At 50.7% G+C, this 19753-nt stretch overlaps 1 protein-coding gene across 1 annotated transcript in view; it reads left to right on the plus strand.

Moving 5' to 3' along the window:
- Nucleotides 1-675: 675 nt before the first annotated feature.
- Nucleotides 676-19753, plus strand: part of LOC106748152 (tyrosine-protein kinase Drl-like) — a gene marked incomplete at its 5' end in the record, with an annotated part of 90924 nt that continues 71846 nt past the window's right edge. Inside the window, one exon of the mRNA XM_014626396.1 lies at nt 676-1171. Within this exon, the coding sequence (XP_014481882.1) occupies nt 676-1171 (496 nt within the window). The remainder of the gene's footprint in view (nt 1172-19753) is intronic.

Raw genomic sequence — 19753 nt, forward strand, 5'->3', positions numbered from 1 at the left:
TCCTTCCAACATTAAATTAACAACGATGGCCTCGCAACGGCGAAATGATTCCTTCCCGTCAACGTTTACACCTTCTCGAGGTCAATTCTCGCCCAACACCTTTTCTTTTCATCAACATTCTCAGAGAACTTCAACCCTAAATCGGAAATCAACGCATCTCTCTCTCTCTCTCTCTCGATGTCCGCGGGTACTTTTCGCACGCGTCTCCTAATATTTCACGACGATAACACGCGCGATCGCATGCATGCGCGAAGGGCGCGAGGAGGGGGTGGCTCGCGCGACGAGACGACGCATATTCCCTCGGCATTTCCGCGCGACGCGTTTATCCGACTGTCTATTTTCAGCGACGCGTAACTTATACCCTTACACCGCAGGATCCAGCGCGGGATGCGTACGCACGCATCCCGCGCTTTTTTCCCCCTGGCAATTCGTCACACGTACGTGCATAATAACGTCCGACGGCGGATGGTGGAGACGAACGGCGGCTGCAGAGGCGCAAGCGCGGCTCGCGCGGCTCGCGCGACTCGAAAACGACGGGGACGGCGGTTCGCCTTCAGTCGAGCACCGACGTCGTCGACGATGAGGTCGCCTCCCTCGTTCCGAAGAGCCAGCCCCGTCTCGCGCACCGATGCCATGTGATCGTCCGGCCGTGGGAGAAGGAGCGTTGGATCATGACGGCGCACGTGGACGGCAGGACGCGTTGACTGTCCTCGGGAACTCGTCCTCGGGGTAGCTCGGGGGAGGAACTCGCGATGCGCGTTGCACGGCCGGCGAAGTGAGGGAAGACTGAGATCTCGAGAAGAGCGGCGCTCTCGGGGAGAGAATGGCAGGGCGCGTTTCCGGTGGCAGCAGCCACGTGCGAGCGATCGTCGGTGCCGAAGACGCGATAATTGCCCCGCGAGTCTCGAGTCCTGCCCGACGTTGAGACCGAGGAACTTGCCCGGGTGGTGGTTGGTGCCTGGTGGTGGTAGTACAGTAGCGGTATATCGGGGCTGCGCGGGGAAACGGGGGTGGTGCGCGGTCACGTACGGAGCATGTGACACGATGAGGTGGTGTGGTGGCCCATGCGATCTCCTGCGGCGCAAGATCTTCGTCCTCCTCGTGCTGATCGGCTGCAGCGATGGCTACCTCAATATATTCATCAGCCAGTCGCAGGTCATGAAGCTCTTAGGTACGTACGGCCGCTGCTCGCGAACGGAGGAGACGCGCGACGAGGGTGGGAGCGGTCGAATAAATCGGCATTGTCAATTAAACGGCGCGGGGCGGAGTTGGCTCGAGAGGTTGCTTGTTCGGCGATTCGCGCGCTTTCATCCCCCGGTGCGTCGAGTATATCCGAGAGCACGCACCGGGTAAAGGAAAACATTCCTGCGCGGGGATGATGCGGGCTTCGAGTATCCGATTCCACTTGATTTGCGGATCCGGCCGGCCGCTCCTGTCTGGATTTCTCGACGCGTTGAAATCATCGTAATCCTCGAGAGTCTTATTTCAGACATTATTTACAATTGTTAATGTTAATTTATTAATGATTATATTTCTGTTCGGCGCGAATCTATCGCGGAAGTGTCGCTTCGTTCCGCAGTTACGCGGGCCGCACTGTCGATCTGCGAAAAATGCCTCGGGAAATTTCAAGGAGAGGCACTTTTATCCGATACATTGAAGTACAACGGCCGATCAAAACTGTATACATTCCGTCGGCTTCCGTTAAAACGCTTAAAGGGGGCGAATCCGACGACCGAGCTTGACGCTCGGTACACGCTCATTATACACGACGTATATTTGCCCGGCATGCATCATTCATGAAGTAACTCTAATTATATCTGGTTTATTAATGGAACAATCTGCCTCTTACGAGCGACTTTTTCCCCCGTCGTTATGTGCCGTGTCATCCTAACTTCGCGCGAGCGCTATTTGCGAGAGCGTTAAAATGTTCGTTCCTGCTTTCCTCCTTCCCTCCCTCTCTCCCCACGTTACTTTTTCCATTCAATCTAAACTCGCACGTACGTTTCCGCGGTAAACATGAAAATCTCCCCTCCCATGGCGATGCTCGTTAACAGGTCCCATTACAATCGCGCGTCGGGCGCGGTATTTTCTGCGAGCAAACGACGAAAGCCGGCGGACGGCGTGGAAAATACCTGACAGAGAGATTCCGCGACTGTTACTGCGCGCGTTCGATACTCGCGCGTCATTGCTCGCGCGCGTGTAGTCGCGGTACCGCCGATGAAAACGAGGGGATCAGACGTGTAGCGTTAAGAAAAAGAGAAGAAGAGGAGGCGGGAAGGAAGGAAGGAAGAGGAGGCGGGAGCGAAACGCAAGCCGAGGAAAAGCCAAGCTCGAAGGAGCGGTAGGGCTATTAAGAGAACTCGTTGTTGCTGTTTCGACGACAATAGGAAATCGGGCTTCCCCGGTGTACAAAGAGATAAGAATAATGCGGAGATAAATAACGAAGAGCAGACGAGAGTGGTAGAGCAGAGAGAGGGCGCACTTCAATCTTCAATCGTCCCCGCTATCTTCAGGAACTTGAACGATATTTCCTCTTGCAAAATGCGGATGTTCGAGGCTCGATGAAACTACGATGAAACAATCATAGGAGGGCCGTGACGAGCCAGACGGATATATAATAGCGCTACGATAACGAATACTTATTGAGATCCCGTAGAAGAACGATTCAGGCGGGGTATGAATCCTTGTTACGTTAATATTTCAAACGTTTCCGTCTCCAAGCAGACCGTTCCTTCGGGGGATTTAATAATGTACGAATCAGTCGGAAATAAGAACGATGGAAGATCCGATGTTATGAACGTTATAAAGTTATCAAGGCGGGAGGCCCGATTCCGACGAAACACCTTCGTGTGATACAAACAAGCGGATATCCCTAGTCGGCATTTCGGCCCTATGTTAAACCTTTAATTCTACCACATATTAGGAGTTAAGATAGTAAAATAGGTTCGATTTCTAATAGTTCGAATTCTAATAACATGATATAATCCCTACTTCGACCCTGATGACGTCTTAAATTTCCGTTCCCGCTGTCTCGACGTTAAGACAGGACGCCGAGGGTAGCGTTAAAATCCGCCCTGTGGAATCCAAGATTCCAAAGGGAAATTGAAAAATATCAACATCGTCGAAGTAGAAAAATGTCCATCCGAACGATCCTTAAGGGCGTCAGAGTGGCGTCGAAATTTCGACGCTTACCGCATCCCCGAGTGCGCAATTAACGCGACTACGCGTCGCGTCGCGAGGGAGAAAAATCTCTTTCGCGCGCGCTTTTAGTGACTCGCGGGTGTCGCGCGTGCCTCGAGGCGCTCGCGACGGAGAACGCGGCGAAAGGGCGAATTAGCGTCGGGGCCGAGTCGAGTGTCATTTCAGCAATTTGCGGCACGAGCGGCACTCGTTTTTAATGGTTTCGCCGGCTCGCACGTATGCTCGGCCGCGCGCCGTGTACGCGCCCGGAGTCTCCGTTCCATTCGATATCACTTTACGGCCCCGTGATTCATATCCGCGCTCGTTTCCCCGCGTCCCGGCCTTCTCCCTCGCTACTCGACGTCGGTCGGGGGTGGACAGGTGCGGTGAGGCGGGGCTCGACGGAGGGCGGCCGGGGAAAAAAGTGGAATCGCCGTATTTACGAGCGGCCGGCCGCTCGTGACTCTTCGAAAATCGAGGCAATCCTGGCGGTCTCGCGACTCTCCGAATGGCGGAACGGCCCCCGACACGTTCCGCCGGATGCGCGCTGTAGCGTCGGGTCGCGCGCGGCACTTTCATACATTTCACCGTTAATCGCGAAATATGGCGCGCCGGCAAAAAAAAAAGCGAGAGAGAGGAAAAGGGATAACGCGCGGAGGCGAGCGTCGAAGTGCGCGAATTGAAAGCGCGTCGCGGTGAGATTCGACGCGCGGCCCTCTTCTTTTTCTTCTTCCTCGTCGTTTCTTCGGCGTCGGTGGTTCGTTTGTCGGCAAATAGATGTGATCTCGCGTCCACGGGTGAAGATCACGGGAAGCGACGTGGCGCCTGATGAGGGCCAGGACGAATTTCCGGAGAAACGTTTGAATACGAGATACTCGCGCGCACGAGCCTCGTAATACGCCGGCACAAATTGGGTTACTTCGGCTCCTCTCTCTCTCTCTCCACTGGCAACTTCCGTCCATCTTCGGCGAAATATATAATTCGATTTCGCGAGAGAATTATACGCGAGGGCGGTCGGAGCTCGCGTCTGGTGTAAGTCGCGAAAGGACGACTCGGATAAGAGGGACGACGCCGACAGGAGGGGAATATAACGGAGTCCGTAAGTTTTCGGATCGCAGACGAGCGCTTTTTCGTGACTGTTTTGCACCGGTTCACGCGAGAAACGACGGGGGGAGGGAGCATCTCGCCGGTGATTCGCTGAGGTTAATCGCCGAAGGAGTAAAAGCGGAGCTCGACCACCAGGGGTGTGAGTAAACGCATCGACGCGCCGAGCTAAGCGGAGATGAGCGAGTCTCCGCGTTCCTTAAACGGGCGCATTTTTCAAGCGCCATCCGCGAACCCCCGGATACAGGATAATCTTCGTCACATTTCGGATTCCGCCGTCGGGGACAGGGAGGGGGGGGGGGGCAGCAGGGACGGNGGGGGGCAGCAGGGACGGAGGGCCAGACGACGGGAAAGTGAAAGGGTTGCTCCTGGGAGGAGTAAGCGGTGGGGCAAGTTTCGTCGCCGAGGCTCTCGAAAGTCACTTAACTTAGATTGCACGAGCGAAATGACTTTACTTCCTCGGAAAACTTCGTTCCGTTGGAAAGGCATCTCCTCTGCGAGCACCAAAAAAAAAAGAAGAAGGAGAAAAAAACCGGAGAATAACGAGAAAAACGAGGAAAGCCGAGCGAGAGAGAGAGAGAGAGAGAGAGAAAGATAGATAGAAATAGAGAGGAGGAGGAAGGAAGGACAGTGTGTGGATGTATATGTGTGTACGCGCATGAGAGAGGTGGTTGAAGGTGGTGTTACGTAGGGTAGGAGAGACGGAAAATACTCGCGCCGCCTCCGCCTCGCACCCCCTCTCTTCGCGAGGACGGAAGATACGAGTCGACTATTACCTGACACCTCCGTGCGGATTCAGCATTTACTTCCGCCCGGAGTTCGAAACGTTTACACGGGGGTTTGCTCTGATTGGGCAGGGGATTTCTCACCGTGTGATGAAAGGCGCCGGATGAGCTTGCGCCTTTGAAGTAATATCCTTATTCCTCGAATGGAGTTGTCTCCGGCGGCTCCCTGGATTTACTACCGAAATTGCTTCGCGCTAGTCAACCGTCGGCTCTCGTGGCTCCCGACGACGTCGTCGAGTACGTCGCGGCGGCTCTCTCACCCCCTCCGCGGAAGGTTATTTTAAGGTAACGTAATCCTCCGTAAATGGGCCAGCCCCTCCCCGCGGGGAGCGCCCGCGAATATTCGCGCGTATCCGTGATATTAAGTGAGTAAGAAGTCTCATCACGGGAATACGAGAGAAACACGAACGGTAAGCGCGGAATAATCGGACAATGATAACCGTTATTGCGTTCGATATCGCGCCGAATTGATCGTGAAATATTCGAGTCGCAAGTTGCGCAAGTTGGAATCGCGAGTGATCTCTCGGACGGGATCGCTTTTTGACGAATAAGTCGCGCCTCCCGCGACCCGCGTGTCAATTCGACCGGTCTGTGTTTCGCGCGTCGGACGGCGAAATATTAACGGAGTAAATGAAGGAATTCGCGGGAGGAGGGCCGATATTTGCGCTGCGTCCTGTTTGTCCTGCGTATACAGATTTCGAGAACGGCGCGCAGACCGGGAGCCTCCCCCGGCGCCGTGGAGTTCTAGAATTGATTTTTAATTTGCCACCGGACACGTTGCAATCGTCTCCGTATGTTTGTCCTGTCTGGACCACGGGAACGGTCCGACAAACAACCGACAACGTGTTCATTGCCGCCGACTGTCGGACCAGCTCGTCGGAACAACCCTTGTCGATTCCCCAGGCTCCGCGTCGCTGGAAACGACACGAGAGAGAGAGAGAGAGAGAGAGAGTGACAGAGAGAATCGATTATTCCGCAAGAACACCCATACGAAAAAGAGAGAAAAAGGGAAGGAAATGCATCGCGTCGTGCGAAGAGATTAACATGCGTAGATTCGTGGAGCCACCCGTTCCTCACATCCGCAAGTATTCCCTCCCGCAGACGGCGTTCAGCGTTCTCACGTTGTGGTGTCCCGAGCTTGTCATATGTTTTATTGATTACGTTAGCGTCACGTATGCCGCATTCCTCGATCGAGAGTTGCACGATGTTCTACGATAGTCTCGGCACACGTAACGCGTAAAGTTGAAAATCGCGCAAGTAACTTTCTCAAGTTGCGATGGTAGGATTGCAGCGACTCTTATATTATAATGATCTCGGGCTTATTAAGGATGAAAATCGCACAACCCTCGGTCTAGAGAACGGCACGGCAGACGTGAGGTCACTGCACTGTCGAAGTGTGTTAATGTTATTCGCTTGGAGCGTGCAATTTCGCGGAAGCTCTTTCTAACTTCTTGTTCTTTTTTCGCCGTTTAAATCAAAGCGTAGAGGAAGGGCTGACCGTAACTGACATAGGTACGGTAAACCAATACGATGTTTCTCGGCTGTAAAGCTACTGAATTCCGTAGGACAGAACATGAATCTCGTCTGCTGTGCACAGCAGTTGGAGATGAAGTGGCAATTTCAGTTTGCACGCGCGTTCGGCTGTTTGAGCGAGCGTCGTTTGACTTTCCGTTGTGCTGAAGTTTTCCCCGAGTTATCTTCCCGTGAGAATTAAGCTAACGAATCAGCGGTAAGTAATTTATTCGACGATGCTGCTTCGTAGCGGGAGAAGTGGACTTTTTATGTCTCCTTTTCGATCTTCCGCCAATCTCCAATTCTCTGTCGTTGAACCACGCGGGAAAAGTTAGGGTCAGGATTCTAGCCTGTTCTCCGTCAATCGGACATATCTGAGTTCCACTGGTTCTCCAATCTACATACTTGAACTTTGCTGCGAAATATCATCCCACGAAATACAGCGAAAACTATCAGTGATTGATTTCGCCCTGTTTCTCTTGTTTGTTTAATCGTAAGATTAAATTTAATCGTAGGTAGTCGAAAAATAGAAGTCAGGGGGTCCTTTTCTGCGTAATAAAAAGAAGCGACGTACATCGTAAAATTGAAAAAAAAAAAGCAGGAAGGTTAACAAGGCTGTTTTTGTGCCTGTTTTTTCCGACGACTACTAAGTAAACTAACGAAATATTGCGAGTAACGAAGCGAAACACGCTTAGATTCGCAGGGTGCACGGCGAGAGTTTCGGGCTTAACGCACTTCGTCTCGATCGCATTCTCCGATCTACGGCGTCGATCTTCCGCAAATCGTTCGAAAGCGCTCCTCCGGCGGAATATTTCCGTTCTCGCGCAGGAGCTGTAAATCATTCACGAGTTCACGAGGAGTGCGCGCGCGCTGCAACAACGAGTCCGCGAGAGTGCGATCAATCAAATTTTCGCGGGCGCGCGGAGGAATTAGGAATGCCCAATTTTACGGTCGGTTGAACAAATCGGCTGCCGCTACTCGGCAACAACTTCTTCCTCGGTCGTCCCTTCGATGCCGCCTTCCCCGGTCGTCTATCTGGTTTACCGGTTCCGCGAGTCTCGGCTCTCGAGGGTCTCGTCCCTTCCTCGACGACGATACTCGCGCAATCCACGCGTCTACGTCCGTCGTTCTCGCGGGTCATAATGCCGCGCGCGTACGCGAGCACAGCCGTATCAATTTCCGTCGCTGGCAAGCTGGAGGAGCGTCAGCCGAAATTGCAGTAGTTTGCCGACGGGTAGATCCGACCGGACGATAACGTAAACCGCCATGGTTTATGGCCGGCCGAGCATTCACCCACACGTTGCATCGCGATGCACCGGTTCTTGCGCCGTAGAAGCGGCCGGTGTCTCCCCGGCTGCCGCGGTGTTATAGCAAAGCCGGCCGTGATCCGGCGATAATGGATTAATTAATACGTCTTTCCTGTAATTGACGGCGCGCCGGCGTTTCCGTCTTTCCGGGCGGCGACAAATAGCGAGAGGTCGCCGGGCCAGACGAGTATCTCTCCGGGACGAGAGAGGAACGCAGATGATGGATCGCGGCTCCGCCCGTCGCACCCGGGGATCTCGTGTTTGAGTTCTAATCGCCCGGCGAGCCCAACCCTTCCGTCCGGATATTTTATCCCGCCGGAAACGCGGAGGGTGAGAAACGGAATCTTCCGTCAGATCCAGCACGTCTCGGGTGTTCCGCGTGGGCCGGTTTTTTTTCAATCCACGCAAGGCGAATATGTTGAACAGCAGCGCGAGTGTCGTGTCCGAAATGAACAGGAAATTCGCGCATTAATCGACGTCGGAGTGTGAAACGTGTGGATCTTAATACTTACGCACGTTGAATATCGACGCAACGCGAAATTTGGAGGTGACGTAAACGCGATACGTTATATTGACGCACGGGTGTGTTAAAAGTTTCGCACGGGAATGTGAACGAGGGTCGATTTTAACGCGAGATGTTTCGCACTGTGTAGTTAAACGTATATCGACTTTCGCGACAGGAGGGGTGATGAATACGTCATTTTTGCGGCGAAGGAAATAGCGGGATAATAAGAGGCTCGCGAGAATAATAAAGAGAAATAGTAGAGTTAATTGCTCTCGCGGCCGGCTATACCCCAGGGTGCGCTTCGCGATTGTATCGCGAGACCGTGTTTTCATAGCGTCAGGAATACAAAAACGGCGTCCCCGTCTGAAGTTCTCTCAATACTGCGATGTAAAACTGTTGCAGATCAATATTACAGAACAATTACGGAGATCCTTCGTGTATAATCAAGACGGAGGTTTCGGGCTTCGGCACGCACGGAGGGGAAAATTTCGCTAGAAAACGGCGAAATCGTTCGTTAATATAGCGGGACAGCGGGCAAAAATTTGTTCGGACAGCGGAAAGATTTGTTAGGAGTATCGATTGTTATTTGCCGGACGCACGAGCAGCAAAATAACTTGCTTATGCCGGCGACATTTCATCGCGACGACGAGTTTTGCTGCAGCGACGCGCCTTTTTTCGCCGCCGCTATATGGACAAACGTTCGTTCCGGCCGAAACCCCTCCTCCTGCGGCGGATCTCGAATCGATCGCGCGATTCTCGAGACGGAGATCCGCGTGCGTCTTGCGAGAGATTTTGCGGGGAAATCTCGGCGCTCCGAGCGGAGGTACGATCGCACACGCGTGCACCACCCTCTACGCGTGGTCCGCGCGACGTCGTGCGTGAACTGTCTGTCTGTGTACGTGTGCATCGCGATTAATACATCGGCCGGCAAGTATGGGGCTGATTTGCAATCCGATCCACGAGCGTGCCGCGACGGTTTACACCGGGGAAATTGATATGACCGTGCAAACGCTGACGTTCGCGATATGCGAGCGCTCCCATATCCCCGTGATTTCGTACATATTTACACGCCTCTCGCCGGCAGACACGTGTGATTTACGCAAACGCAACGAAGATGCGCCGAAACGAAAATTCATCCCCCGACGGGCCGTTGACGCACAGCCGCGCAATGTTGCACCTTACGTTGCGCGTGTACCCCGCGCGCACCGATTTTGCTTCCCCCCGAACAAGGAATTGATCGATTGATTATTTAAAATGCAAACGTGTATAAGATAGTCGGATGAAAGTGAACGATTAGCCAATCCATAGCTGTCAGACAGCGGCTAAAAATCGGTCACTCGGTTGCCGGTTAATTAACACGTTGAGCGCCACGTCAGCCACCGGTGGCTGACACTAGACCTTCCGTTTAGGCCGCGTCAGCCATCGGTGGCAATACCAGCGCTTCTGAGCGGCGCGCGTGGCCTGAACGGGATTGCCTTAGAAATACGCGTGGCGCTGAACGTGTTAACGATAAGTGATCAAAGGTTCCCTCGCATTAGCAAGGCCTACGGACTGATGAAAACCTGACTTTGACGATGCTGACGCTGTTTAGCTTCTCTTGGAGCCTCCGAATCTACAGATTGAATTTTAACGCCGCCTTCGTCATCCTATTTTCACGCTGAAACGGCGAAAACGGGAATTCAAGCCAACATCAGAGCCAGAAAGTAGGAGTTACATTACATTATCAGCATTGAATCCGAACCTCGCATTTCACTATCTCAGCTCCCACCGTGTTGCAGAATCGGCTTGACACAGGGCGAAAATTCCGGCTGTCCTCATCCCGCAAGCGGGGACGCCGGACGACCGAAGCCGATCAACGCTCTCCGTTGCTCCACTTTTATTCCCCACCGACGTCACATCCGTGCCGCGCTCGTGCTGCGCCTCCTCTACTTTTTTTTCCCCGTCCTGTTTTCCTCGCGGTTCGAAACGCGTGTTCGAAAGGCGTCTATTGATTCGAGAACTCATCGCGCTTCGTGCGTGACATATGGTACGTGTCAAATGCATCGCCCACGCGTCACGTACGGAGCGGTCTCATAGGATATTCGTAGGGACCGGAGCAAATAGTACGCACACGCACACACCGCGTGGAGGTGTGGCCACGTGTACCCGCGCCACTTGCAACATTACAGCACGCGTTCCGTCCGTACGCGTCGATATATCCGCGCGCGTGTATACGGTTAAACATGTTTATACGTGCAGCCAGGGTCAAATCCGTTCGTATTAATTGGCAAACATTAAACTCGTTACTCGTGTATTCGAGCTCTCCCCTCTTCCCTCATCCCCTCCCCCCGGCCGCCTCCCCCTGCGCCACGAGCGACGAAACGTTATTACAAGTCGGTAAAAATGCATCTGATTAAAAAGCATCGCGTCGCTTTTGCGCGTCATACGTACATACCTGCCTTTTTTCTCCTTTTCGCCCGCTTGATTATAGCGCGTCCGCGTATATTTCAGCCGCATTTCTGGATATTTTCATCCTACCTTTAATTGGCCGCGCTGTTACGTGCGCGCGCGTCCCTGCGCCGATGCGCGCCGGAATATATTTAAATATTTTCGTTTTCATCGCGTGTCATTATTTGCCTATTGGAATATTTTGAAATACTCCCGACCGGCCGCGCTATTATTTATTTTAAGCGCGTTAGAACGCACTTCGAACGCTTCTATCCGCGTACTCGACGCGACGCGCGTATACGCGTGATTCGCGCGCGAAATAAAGAACGAACTTCCATGCTCTCTCCCTCTCTCTCTCTCTCTCGGTGCGCGCGGTCGGTGTATGACGTTAAGCGTCGACATGTTTATACGCACAAATCGGACGCGTACGCCGTCGATTGATGGGATCGATAATGTTTTAGTAACAAAAAGCGTGACGCTGTGTATATATCGCTGTCACACGGGCCGCCCATCCCATAAATTTGGCGTCATTTAATTCCAGCATTTAATCGGATGACGCGATACACACGGCGAACATTGCGAAGCGGAAACAGATTTGCAAAGCAAAGCGCGAGCGAGCGAGCGAGCGAGTACGGCTCTGTGTACGTACGTTTTCCAAGTCATTTTCCCTCCTCCCGCACGCGAAACAACTTCTCCCCTCGCCGACAAATCGGCGTAACGCGGAAAGCGCCCCGTCAGCGCGATCATTTCAAGACGCGCGCGCGCGCGAATTGTCCGCTTCGTCGCACGCATAATGCGCTAAATTAATGCGCTCGCCGGGGGGAGCGGACGGGGAGGAGAAAGGGGAGCGAAGAGGGCGGAAAAGAGGAGGTAAAAGTAAAAGCGGGGAAATGCGCGCGGGCGAGCCTTTGCCTCGGGTCGAAGCGCGAATGAAAACGCGCAGAAAATCGTCGGACGGCCAACGTCACGTCTGCACGTATCTCGCATACCGTCGCGATACCTGTCGAAACCTATCACCGTATGAAATCTTCGTTCAGGTGCGCCACCCGCGTCCCGACCAATGGAAATCGCTCGTGGTTCTCGAACATTTTTTTATGCCCCCTTCACCGCCCCCGTCAATGTGCGCCACGCTCCCCTGTATTGCACGCGTTATTCTTTTCGCGTACCCCTCGGTCGCTCCGCGCGCGGATAATATCATATCGCCCGCTCGATTTGTAAATCGAACGATATCGTCGCGCTCGCCGATGCCGCCCGGTGTGCGCTGTTCCGCGCCGGAGGACCTTTCGAGCGCGTGTATTATCAGGAATACTCGGAAATATTCGCTAGAAATACGAGATCAAAGCCGTTTTTATTTGTTAACGATAAAGAGACGAGAGGCGCCTGACGTTGGCGTTCTTGAATTTTTCTTTTCCGAAAAATTACCTTCGGCAGAAAAACCGGGGTTTTCTTTTCTTCCGGAAGAGATCCGGAAAACCCGTCATCTCGGGAGAAGTGCCGCCCTGTTCACGGAACACGCGGACGTGTCTTCAGATCAGATCTCTCTCCGTCCAGGATTCCGAGGACGTTTTATTTCTCACTGTGTGTGCATTTTTAACTCTCGTTTTTATCTCTTTCGACGGTGTTATCTCAGAGATGTTTAATCGAACGGTTTCGAATGAACGCGCGCGAAGTTATTTTTTAAAAAATACGGTTGGAAGGGAAGGGAAAGGGGAGAGAATTTTTCTAAAACAGCACAGGACACAATATTCTCTCGACGGGTCTCGCAGATCGGTGCAGCAGTTTCGCTCAAAGTTTCGGTCAAAGTGATAAAGCATACAGTGGCGAAGATGAACTTGATTCACTCGGTAGGAATTTTCAATTGTTAAACGTGACGTTTCGTTAGGAACTGTGAATTGTCAGCCGTCAAACATCAATTCCGATTCAGCACGGCCGACATTTACGGGGTAAGGGAAAAGGAACCGAAAGGGAAACAATTACGTAGTCGCCGCTGCAGCCATCTATTTGTGACCCTACGAACTTTTGCAAGCACCCAATAAAAAGCCGGGGAGCGTCCTTTCGTTTTTCTTATTTCGTTGCATCTAAATTCACGCGGTACGGCGGAATCGCAAGGGAACACGGGAGAGGATGTAAAATAGGAAGACAACGGCACGACAAACACGATCAGCGTATCGATGAATACGTCCGGCAAACTTGGCAGTCGATTTGAATTTTACATTATGCGAGGAGAGCATTTATTCGCTTCAGTAATTTATTGCGCATTTATGTATACGTTATTCGTTTATTCGGCGTATACTGTGTAATGTGTATGTTGGTAAAAACCGCAGGTTAGAGAAGAATTAATATCGAACGCGCGGCGAATGAATATTCAGTACGTGATTGGGACCGCATTGTTGCCACGCGTTCACATTCTAATGAGCGTGCATTCCATCGTGATCAATTATCCTAATTGACAATTAGTCGCCAGACATCAGGAGCCGTCAAAAGCGGGAAAACGACGGCATTTTTAATCAGGTAAAAAGCGAGAAACGCAATCCCCCCCGTCGCGGAATAAATTCGAACGATTGCGCGGCGGATTTATATTTTTGCTTCAATATACAAGAACGCTCGCACATCGAACTACACAAAATGTATCCGTTAATGTTTACATGCACGATGACTGTTGTTTTTGCGTCTCCAACGATTTCGCATTTTCGCAACAAGCTGAGAAATGTTAAATTCCGGACTAACGTTTATTTCAGTAAAGGGATTACACGGAAAGAAATGCGCTGGACTCGGGGAAATAATAGCTCCGATACTCCTTATCTTTACTCGTTGAGTGTTTATGTGGATCTTAGGAAAAAATCGGGTGGAATCAAAACGCATCAAATTATCGTGGCGACGTGGGAGCAACATTCAACAAATCGGCGACCAATCTTGCATCCGCAAAAGTGCGTCACTATGGAAGGCGCTCCTGATTTTAATGCTTTCCCGACAAATTAAAATTGTTTAAAGGTCGGAATCAGCAGCTCAAAAACTATAAATGAAACTGTCTTTATTTGCCACTTCGAGGGCCAAGCTCTGCCCATTTTATTCATCGTTCTTTTTACTCGAATCAAGTAAATATTTCATTTGGACAATTCACTCGGAAAATATTTCACTTGGCTCAAGTGAATTACTTAGTAAGAAATGTTTACTTGAATCCAGCGCTTTTGTTTTCCGTGCACGGATCGACCGCAGAGATTAGTCAGCATTGCGTTTCGCAAGATCGTATATTTAAAGTCGACCAGCGCCTCGAGTTGAGTTTCGGGTATGCTAATGAGATACAATTCGGCACGAGTTCCGGGCGATATATTTATACAGGACACGTATTGTCAGAACTTAGCCATTGAAGGGAGAGTCATTTGTCGGATTTATGAAGGAGATGGCGGGGGACATCGGTGCATCGTTGCGTGCAAGTGGCACGATAAAGCGGGAGAGGTTGACGTCTGTGTAAGAGGAACGTATTCCTAAGAAAATTGCGCTCGCCAGTTCTCGCGTATGCATATATATAGAAGAGGGAGCGAAATGAGCACGAAGAAAGACGGGAAAGGTTTGAGAAGAAAACGAGAAAAAGAGTTCGCCCGAGTGAAATCGCGTAACACAGAGAGAGAGAGAGAGAGAGAGGAGTGTTAACGATAGCAACAACAGCAACGGCCGAATTTCCCACGAATTTCAATTTCGTTGTAATTTCAACCGGTAATTCCATCGTTTAATAAATTTACACTAATAAATTTGTAGTTTAAACGAGAACACAAGAGCAGCCGCTCTCCCGTACGTGTGTGTGTCTCTCTCGTTAATTATTTTGAGGCGCAGTGATTACACATTCCGATTATATTTTAATGACTATGCGATAATCCGATTACGGCGTGTGTAATTTAATTTCGCGCGGGTTATTTTTAGTAATGCATGAAAACGCGCCCTGAGAAGATTCATCCCCAGGACGAATTATATCGCGCGCGCGCGCGCAACACACGCAGGATTCCGAAATAACACGTTCGCTGCCGTGTACTTCCCAAGAAGTAAGTACGGTAACGGCCCTCTCGCGTGTGATATAACTCCGCGCGAGAAACTAGCCCGCTTCATTGCGCAAACCCCGAAAAGCATTTACGGTTATTAACAAGGGCGAGTATATATTCCGCGCTCCGTAATTCGAAGTGCACCGAGGTTCAATGCATCGGTGACACCGGCCGAAGTCGGTTTTCGACGCCGACGTGCGTCGCCGATTGAAACTTCATAATGCAAGCAATCGGCAACTTGACTCTCTCACACACACACACACACACACACACATATATACGGGGCGCCGTTTGCAGCTGTTTGCGTTGGATATTAAATTGCAAATTGCGCACGGACTTGCTCTCTCTCTCTCTCTCTCTCTCTCGCAACGGTAAACAGTAAGCAGCGGTGTTCACGCGCGTGAACAAAGACGGGAAAACAAATTGTACACTAGCGTTTACAGCGCCTGCCTAAAGTTGGTTATCATCGCAGCGATCCTCTCGTTCGATCAATTTCCGACGGCCGAAAACTGGAGAATGAAAAACACGAGCGACAAGTAAATTTCACGACTTTTTTAATACCGCCCGCTTTTGTTTAGTACCGACGTCGTTAAATATCGTTACGCCGGCACGATGAAACTGTTCCCACCTCCCGCTCGACTCGCTCCGAAACGACGAGATTGACTCGTGAAATTAATATCGCCGGCGAGAGAGACGCGAACTTTACTATACGATTGAGAGAAAGAGAGAGAGAGAGAGAGAGAGAGTGTTCCACTCGGCGATTTAATTAGCATTCTCTGACAGCACCGGTACTTTTGCTTTTCTTTCCCTGTACCCCGTTCCTCCCTCCCGTCCTTCTCTCACCCCCTACCCCTACCCCGTTGCTCGTCCAGTTGCCGGAAAAGAACAAAAATTTTTTTCCCGCCGGATGTTCCCCCAATTAAAAATTCCGGATAGCTGAGTGCGCGCGCGCCTAATTATCGCCCGTGCACGAAGTCGGGCGAAGTTCTTAATCAGCGACGGTTAATTGAGAAGCCGCGGTAGCGATCGACCAATCTTCGCGAACAAAACCACTTCCGCGGAAGCTTTAGATACGTATGCAACGCCGCTTCAACCCCGACCCCTGCGTTCTCCACCCCCGCGCCAGGTCCGCCGGCGCTTTTATTTTTCATAAGAAAGGGGGAGCCGAAGGGAGAGTGACTCGGCAGGATCGGAAACCCCGTCGCCGTAGCGGTTGCGAATCGAGGGTTCTTTCTTGCGAGGTCAATTCTCCAGTTCCTCCAGAGCTGCTACAACTCCTTTCATTTACGGCTTCCTTGACCAGCTCGCGAGACCGCGTCCCTCCTCGACGGGAAGTCAGAGGGCACGTCTTTTCGCGATTCTCACCCTGTTCCCGCGGATGCGGAATTAAGGAGAAGCTTATCGCGAGGCCGCCTCGATCACGATGAAAAAAATGTCTCGGCTTCGTAGAACCGGGTTTATTGTTTCACACATACACACACACACACACACACGGAGAAAACAAATTTTGCTGGGACAGCAAATGCTCGTCGATATAGTGAGAGCAAAAAAACATTTGTTTCGGCGGCAAAAAATTTGTCCGGACGGCAGGAAAATTCGTCAAGAGCATTAATTGTCCGTATATCCAGCAAATAGCAATTAACACTCTTGGCGAATCTTCCTGCTGTCCGAACAAATTTTTTTCCCCGTCTAAACAAATCTTTTTCTGCTGTCACTACATTGACAAGCGTTTGCTGTTTTAGCAAAATTTGTTTTCTCCGCGCGGATTAGATTAGCTTCCACCAAGAAGAGAGACGAAGCTCAATAACGCCTATATTTTGGTGAATTATTAATAATTTTGATTTAATTTTGATTTTCGTAAGTCATTAATAAATTAGCCGAGGGACGAAGATCTTAATAAGATATATCGAAGTCAGGCTCATCACAGGTGGCTTCGGTAATGTGAACGATTATTAAAGGGAGGCCCAGCTGAGACTGCGGAGAAATTGCGACCAATGATTCCGAAAGCAACGGGAACGATAAAAATAGAGGCGGAAGAGTTTCACTCACCACGTTCATTTTTTAAAAAGTACTCCTACGTACCACACGCAATGCGTTAACCATGAGCCATTTCGTGTACACCCAGCGCGATACCGGCATAACCTACGCTATATATATATATATATAGAAGAATATATGCTCCTTTATTTATTAAGCGAGATATAAGCTTCGTGACAACTAAACCCGTGTGGCTTCCAGCCCCGGTTTTCCCGGATTTACGTGAACTCGCGTGTTCGGAGATTCGTCGGGGCCGGCGCGTTCGTGTTCGCGAAAGTTCAGCTAACCGAAACGCGGCCTTTATTTTCAACCAGCTCGGAAGCGCGTGACACGTCGCATGCTTCGACATTTTTGCCGGCGATTAATTTCGCCGAGTCAGCCCGACGGATCCGAAGACGAAGGTGAATTCGGCGAATGGAACGTCGCGCCGCGCCCCGCGTGTTTCTTCGCGCGCTTCGAGTTCGTCTTCCGCTTCTGATTATGCAAACTCGGTGATGGCCGGCCGATTGTGCGAACCGGAGGGAGATTGAGGGGAAAGTAATCAAATTTGTCCTGATAAGTCCGCAATAGATGTGCATTGCGCGGAACGTCATCCTAGGCGAGGGAGGAAGCTCGACGGAGGAGGGGGGGGGGGAAAGGGAAAGAGACGGGGGATGGGGGGGGGNGAAGGGGATGGATAGGAAGTACCGTCACTCGGGGGCGATTAACGATCGCTGATAAAACGCCCGATGGCGGTGGGTGAGTTAGAGAGATTGACTGCTTTCGCAATATAACGGCGGGATAGCGTTAGCAATCTAGTTTATTAATTTGCCCGTTACTTACGAGGTACACGATAATTAATCGGCATGTAATCAGATAATTATCGGTGACCGACGATACGAGGCGACGTATAAATACTTCACGACGGGCGGGGGAGGATGTAAATTTCGGAGAGCAGGATGAAGTGTCGTTGAGCGCGCGAGCGTTTTGTACACATTGATTGGAGAAAGTCGGACGATTATTTTCGCGGGGGGATGAGCGAGGGGCGTAATTTTGTCCCTTGAATCGATCAGAGCTCGAACGGCACAGCGGCACGGGGGATAAAATAGCATAAACTTTGCAATTTCCAAAGCCTCGCCTCTAACTCGTAATTCAGTTCAATTAATGGGGCGCGCCGGCATCAAACATTTGTGTGTGCTTGTAAAATTTAATGGAACGCTTAACGTATGTTCGATTAAATTGATGTATCGTTGGTATTACGTTCATTAACGAACTGTCGGCGCGTTTGTATCTCTCATCGGCGTTACTCCTCCAGCGATAATTGTCGCTAATTACGTTTCGTGCGTTCGCTTTATTTGAACGTACGGTGCCATTATTTCTCTACTTCTTGGACAATTGTCCGCCTCGTTACGGTGATCGTTCTAATGAATCGTCACGGGCCGCCGTATCGATCTAGCCGCAAGTGTCGCGGCATCGGTTTCATTCCGTCGAATCGCAGCATGCCGGGCCAAGTCGCGCCTCTTTGACAGTTATTGAAGCGAGAGTTCGAGCGCGACGATATTCCCTTCCGATTACTTTGAGGACGCTCTCTCGTTGGAGGAAGAGGGAGAGAGAAACGGAGAAATTAAAGATCGGTTCGGTACCTCCGTCTGATTTTCAATTCGGGAGGAATGGAAATTATCAGGGAAGAGAGTCGATATACCATTTTGTTTGCGGGCTCCGAAACCCGGTCGAAGGCGTAGAATTAAAGTTTGCGCATGGATGCAAAGCGGCGACATTCCTCTATCAAAATGCATTGCAGATTTTTCGAAAACTGTTACATATTGTCCCGCAAATGACTGCTTGCCAAGAAGCTGGAGAAACGAGGTTTCGAGGAAGCAGACTCCAAAACCGAAAAAGTACTTAAAGATTTATTTGTGTAAAGTATAAGATTTATTTCACAGAGATACATTTTATTTACGCGGAGTAAGCCTCATTTCTCTCTGTAAAATAAACCTTATATGCCGCAGATAAATGTTCAAGTACTTTTCTTTTTCCTCAGCGCAACTAACGCCAATAACGTAGCCGAACGGAGACAAATATTTTGTTAGTACAGAAAATTTGTCAGTTCCCGTGCGAACAGCGGGAAGATTTGTCACGCGAGGAAAATAATTCAACGTTGCAGCGAAACGTCGATAAGCGACAGCGATAAAATCCAGTCGGCATAAGCAAATTATTTTGCTGTCCGTGTCCAGCAAATAGCAATTAATACTCTTAACAAATATTTTCGCTATCCAAACGAATCTCTTCACTGTCCACATAGTAACTGACAAATTCGCTGTGCCAGCAAAATATTTTTCTCCGTGCGCGTTTGCGAACAGAAATTGCCACTTCAGCTCCACCAGTAGGTGGAGTAGCACGCACGGGGGTTCGTGTACTCTGTTCGACAGAGTTCGGTGTTTTACAGCCGAGAAACATAGGTAACATCGACTTTCCATATCTCCGTACCATGTCGGTCTCGATGCTTTTTCTCTATCCATTTGTTCATAACAATACTTGCTTGCCGGTGCTCTTGAATAAAGCTCAAATTCTTGTCCGTTTCCTACTCGGTATTGTTACAACTAATTAGAATGCGTTAGTGCTAAACGGTAACCGGGTGTCTGGAAAACTGCGTATATTCCTACCGGGGCCCTTTTACTTCGTAATGGGCGGATTCCGTTGTTTAGAGAGACCAAGTGCCTCGCATCTCGCATTCGACGAATGTAAATGCATCGACCGTAGGCTTTCAACGCGGGGATTGTCAAACGAGTGACAATCGAGGCGTGAGCGTCGATGCTACCACTGCGTTCGCGTAGTTCATGTCGAATGGGCTTTTTCTCCCCCCCCCCCCCCCCCCCCCCCCCC

Source organism: Dinoponera quadriceps, unplaced genomic scaffold (assembly GCF_001313825.1).
Source record: "Dinoponera quadriceps isolate SergipeBrazil2010 unplaced genomic scaffold, ASM131382v1 scaffold2600, whole genome shotgun sequence".
Taxonomy (NCBI): Eukaryota; Metazoa; Arthropoda; class Insecta; order Hymenoptera; family Formicidae; genus Dinoponera; species Dinoponera quadriceps.